Here is a 5,856-nt window from a genome sequence, read left to right as displayed (position 1 = left end):
TTTACTTAAGTAACAACTATTAGATGACAATCATAATTTTTCCAATTGTAAGTCTTGTCTCACTTTCATAAGTCTCAGTAAGGAAAAAAACTACGTAGAAAGAAATATGTACAATTAAACAAAACATGGAAAGTTAAAATGTACCCTTCCAAGCCAATCTGGAACAGGTTGTCCTCCATCACTTTTTGCACAAAGGAACTTGAACTCATGCAGAGACGCAGCTGCATGAGAAAACTTTGATCCCTGAAAACAACAAGATAATGTGTTTCTTGCAGGCATCTTACTACAAGTGAAGTGGTAGCTTTTCATACATACCTTGCGAAGTAAGGAAGCAGACTGCAAAAGATGCTGCATGGTACATTGCTCACATCCCAAGATTTGGAGGAGGACTCGCCTAAATGCGACTAATGGCTCCAACAAATTCATGTGGAACTGAGTTTGTGTAGTAATAGAGATCCAATCCTTATTCAGCCAAGAAAACTGTAGTTCATATTTTAAAATCTCCTCAGGACACCGACACATGAATTTTTCAACACATGAATATCCCAACTAAAATCTAACTGTACATGAAAGATCTTATATTTTTTCTTTTTCGACTTGCTATTAATAATATAAATTCTTAAAGCGCCAGTCATTTGCTAGAAGCTAGTGAACAACCACTTGAAAAATATGTTTCAAAGGAAAATACCTGCTCCATTGTTGGCGTCACAGGGTCTGCACATGCCATTTGTTTGACTGGATAGCCATGCATACTTTCATGTGAAGACGTCGTCCAGCGAAGATCCCAAACTAGTCCAAGATGATAAAGAATCTGGACATGATAAATTATCAAAAATCACGAAAGCGATCCCATATAGAAATTCAAAACCATTGTTTACCAAAGAGACCTAAAATCTTAAGCAATTTATATATATTTTCCTTCTAAAATAACATGTAGCTTGCATTAACAAATTCCACGGCTTGAAAATTCAAGTTTAGTTTAGGAATCACTCAACAGATGAAATCTTTAGTAAGGGATAATGTTTTATGAGGAAATCTTGAGATGCAGAGGTACTTTTTTAAAAGGTGAGCATCACGACATAGTAAAAGTTTTGGAACTCGCAACACCATAACTTGCAGTTATTTAAGATTTCATCGATCAAACCTGACAGCACATGTTGAGTAATTGGCTAGGCAAAATCAAGATGACCTTAACCAAAAAAGGAAGTTTGGCATTCACAGAGAGGGTACCATTATCAAAATAAAGACATGAGCAATAAGGAGTAGAATGGAATCCAAATGACAAGATGATGAAAAATGTAATGGAAAATATGATGTACTTTAGTGTCAATCTAAACATATATACCTGAAGTTTCACTACTGCCGAGTATATAAATTCAGTGCTTTCTTCACTTGCACGGGAAATGGACAATACAAGCTCCTGAAACAGAGCAAAACCAAAGATTCTTAACACAGAAGCTTGTAGCCTTCAAATCCAATGGTGATAAACTGAAATCATGCATTACCTTCTTAGCATCCTTCAGTTTTCCATGAAACCCATTGCAATCCCCTTCATGCAAAGCTCTCAAACAACTGAGAAGTAAACATGTAAGATGGGAGCTAGTGTCTCATTGGCAATGAATAAGACTTTTCGAAAACGAAGGACTTCATTTCAACTGACTATTGATACTAGGACATGGCCCAGGAAAGTAAGACCAACAATTATAGTGGTTTCAACTAATCTATTCTAAAACTCATATGTAACACATCATTCATTTTAAATAAAAGTCTAAGACCACGGCAAAGTCAGTGTCGATAAGATGTCAAGTAAATTTGGTGTAATCAAGAGCTACAAACAGGGAATAATCTAATGGCTAAGAATAGCATCATTGGTAAGAGTAAAATATGTGTTACCCGTGCAGATTTTCATGATAATTATTGTTCTTGACATGTTGCATAGGTGGAGAGTGCGTTTGTGGATAGAGTAAAGAAAAATCCCATTTTCCTGCACGCCATGCAGCCTCATACTGCAAGCAAGAATCCAATTTTCAACTGAATTATCACATAAGCACCACACAACTATAGTATGACAGCTGCGTAGAGTTCGATTAGTTAATTGTCAAAACAGAATTTGGGGCAACTATCTAACCAAAATTTCACAATTTGGTAAATATAGCTGCCAAGCAACCCCTGAAAATCTCTGATTTATCATATTGTTTCTTTATCCCATGAAATATATATGAATTAACCAACAACCTTGTCCAGGTTTGAGAATAGAAGAAACCTTAACCAAATCAGGATGCATACCTGCAATTCGATAAACTCTGGATCATACTGAAAGGAGCCTTCTCGGGAAGTCAAGCCCCGGCAATACAGATCGAGAACATGCATACAGCCTGTCTGCTGCAAAGACCTAATGAGCCCTTTGAAAGGTTGTCTCTGGACCTCCCCTTCGCCAAAAACAGAATGTTGTGCACTAGTTGTTGGCTGAAAATGTTCCACCCCTTGGTTTTCAGGAAGGCTACCAGGCACCACTATTTTCTGTGAACGTGCTTGCAAGTCATAGTACTCAAGTGCTCTACTCCAGTTTCCCTCATGCTCAAATGTGGTTATTTGAGCAGACAACTTTCAGATTGCATCCATATACAAGAAACAGGAAGTGTTATTCACATATATGAAACCAGAAAAAGATCAAAAAGTACTGCATGTGATTTAGTTACTTCATTTCTTCTTGAAAATCCTTGGTTCTAGACGGAAATGTTTTTCATTGTTCAGCAGTAAAAATAAATAAAGAAAAGACTTAACCTATCACGTTTCATTTTAGTTAGTGTATACTCATCTGATATCAGCAGCGGAATCATATCAGTCTTCACACAATATTCTTACAATAGGTAACGGAAGAACTAATTTAACCACTTTCATGACTAGCAAACCGTTTCCATTTGACACGAATTCCAAACATTTATCCGACATGTACTCTATAGGACGCGCTTTTAGTATCAGAATCGAACCTTGTTGGAATGTATAACCCCATACAAGCTGTCAGGCTCATTTATTCTTGTTATTGCAGACACAAGTATCTCAACGTGATCCGGTAACTGTTAGCCACAAAGGAAAGGAAACATTAGAAAGCAGCACAAACAAAACAAAATTATTTTCCACATGAAATATTGCAAGAAAACTCTTATTTGTAAGCCCCTTTTCTACATGAAGAACAAATCATTTGCAATTTTGTAAAATGCATCCCATGAAAGTTTCATATATGACAATGATCCATGATTACAAATTAGACATTAAGCATAAACGACAATGCCTATTAACTATTTAGTTAGGACAATGAAAACCATGGAAGAGCCTGAGTAAAATATTGTAAGTTCAATGATCCCGAATGGATAACATGAATTACCATATCATGATAAGAAAAATCAGGATCTCCGAGGCTTAGACTGCCAAATTTCTCCTCACACCAGTACTCAACATACATGGCGGCGGTCAAATATGCACCACAAACCTGGGAAGAACAAAGAGAAATATATATTGCAAATAACTTTAGAGCCTCTACTTTCAGAAATTGGTTAATGATTTGAAAGAAAAAGGATGACTCACTACTGCTGATCTGGCAGCAACAAGATAATCAATGGAAAGCCAATATACCTGATCAACAAACGAAACAAGAGGTAAAGAACAGTAACACATGCTTGAAATTATAACTTCAAGAGGAATACTGATGAGCCAACCAGCGCCATATGGAAGGATACACACATATTTAACAGGAAAAACTATATGAGACAGTTAATACTAATGGGGTTAATCAAAAATATAGCACAAAAAAAAAGATAGCACACAGCTGACAGGGATAACTTTGTTTTATAAATTTATTAAACCTCAATCGATCATCTGAAAGTAAAAAATTCTTCTGTATGACATAAACACAAATTAAAACAAGGCTATCATAATGCAACAACGGGAAAGATGTGCCATTGCCAATAGTTATAAATCTTCTTCTTTTTGGGTTAAATATAGTTGTAATCTTAGTAGGATGATAAAACACTTTGAGAAGGAAATTTCTGATAATTCCAAACACATGAAATATTGCATGGATCAGCAATGCTCTTCCTCATAACAATACATATAGTAACTAAAGTTCATATAATAAAGAGTACACCTTGTCCCAATTTGCAGTTATGGACGCTGCCATACCATTAGCTGTTTCCACATCTCTAATCTTAGCAGCGCTGGAGCTAGATCTAGAACTGTAGTTAGAATGCTTGGTATTCTGCAAGAAAATTTCAGACGTTTGATTTTGGTAATCTCGCATATTTCGTAATGATCTTTTTATATGAACAAACTAATCTGATATCAGATTTCACTATAAAGGGGATACAAATAGCAGAATGTCCTTATTTACTCCCCATGAATAGCATATCTTTTTCAGTTACCCTAACCTTTTCTCTTTTAGTTTGCCCAGAAAAAGTTGATCTTTCAAGGACATAACACATCCGCAGTTCATTCAGGGTATTTAACATGACCTGCTTCGACTTTGTTAGCTTGTTTGAATCGACGAAGATGTGCTCTTTCACCTGCCCAATGGGGATTACAAGCTTTAACAAAAGTGACAAATAATTCTCTGCAGTGGTTTTATTCTGCTGTACAATAAAAGAAAACTAAATGGGGAAGGCAAAGTACACGAGAGAAGTGAATTTGGTTGAAACAGTGATTAAAATAGGAGCCACACCTGTGAGGTAATTAGTTCGTGTAAATTGACATCAGTCCCTACCCTTCCTGCAAGACTAACAATAACACTTGGAAACAAAAGCTCAGAAATTTCAGCTTTCAGCATTGCTATATTCTGGCATAACCTGTGTCAGACAAAGCAGCAACAATGATCCACTGAGTGAAAGATTTTACTTGAATATTGTAACTGGATAATTAAGGTAGGTAGGAACCAAACAGATACCTTATTGGGACATCCTCACATAACGAGATCATACAGTACACAAGCTGACAAATCCATCCATCGAAGTTTTTATTATCTGTGGACCACACCTCAGCCTTCTCCAGTGAAAAGTTTTCAGCTGACAGCGCTGAAAATGATTCATTTTTAAGTAATTAACAAAAAAAGAACAGGAACATGAATGAAATAATTTTGGAGCCGACATATCCATGTCATGTGAAAATTGAAATACAGGATTGGATTCTCCAAAAAAACGTAAACTGAATTCACTAATTATTCCAAGCATATATATATCCTGAAAATCGATTAGAACAGCTTTGCATGATTGCAAGCAATAGCCAAAAAGAATTAATATGCCTATGATTTCATCATTGACCACCATTTTTGTTTTAGGTTGCATTAAAAATTAGATGGTAATAACAGTATAAATAATAGCCTTCCTTCAGTAACATAGAATTCAGCATTCAATTATTTTCTAGAGAAGCACTTACCCTGAAACTTGACAGTGAAAACAAATTATAGCATCTAGCAGGAGGAACAGTTCATAGAAAACATACAGATTTTTGTTTTTGCGTGGGACTATGGACATAAATCATGAGAAAACTAAATGGAGGTAATTTCTTCTAAGAACTTTTCAGAAATATCAAGATTCATGATATAGTTAAACTACCTTTGTACTGCTTTTCGCTATCCAGTAAGATCTTTTCAACAGTGTCAAGGTTAACACCCCTGCCATGTACCTACAAAAAAAAAAGAGTACACATTTGAGCAGATAGGGCAGGCTTTTACTTAAATAACTCTAACAAGAAAAAGGAATCTATCATTAAGTTTTTAAATGGATTGACTGATCATTTATATGTCCATAAATGTCAAAGTGTGACTATTAAAATCAAATTTACCAGATCTTGAATACTTTTTTTTTT

General features: G+C 35.5%; 1 protein-coding gene across 1 annotated transcript; it reads right to left on the bottom strand.

The window, feature by feature from the left end:
* Window positions 1–144: 144 nt before the first annotated feature.
* Window positions 145–5,684, bottom strand: LOC106321469 (serine/threonine-protein kinase ATM-like; the record flags this gene model as incomplete). The annotated part of the gene is made up of 15 exons (XM_013759730.1): window positions 5,604–5,684; window positions 4,937–5,063; window positions 4,715–4,838; window positions 4,425–4,559; window positions 4,145–4,255; window positions 3,586–3,633; window positions 3,386–3,490; window positions 2,991–3,077; window positions 2,287–2,604; window positions 1,894–2,006; window positions 1,506–1,572; window positions 1,346–1,420; window positions 689–811; window positions 316–462; window positions 145–243 (listed from the first exon to the last, which is right to left on the bottom strand). Coding segments are annotated over exons 2-15 (1,584 nt in total), but the record flags the coding sequence as incomplete, so codon positions are not given.
* Between the last annotated feature and the right edge of the window lie 172 nt (window positions 5,685–5,856).

Source organism: Brassica oleracea, unplaced genomic scaffold (assembly GCF_000695525.1).
Source record: "Brassica oleracea var. oleracea cultivar TO1000 unplaced genomic scaffold, BOL UnpScaffold01725, whole genome shotgun sequence".
In the NCBI taxonomy this organism is placed as follows: Eukaryota; Viridiplantae; Streptophyta; class Magnoliopsida; order Brassicales; family Brassicaceae; genus Brassica; species Brassica oleracea.
The sequence above is the reverse complement of the archived record's forward strand: the minus strand, read 5'-3'. Positions and strand labels throughout refer to the sequence as shown.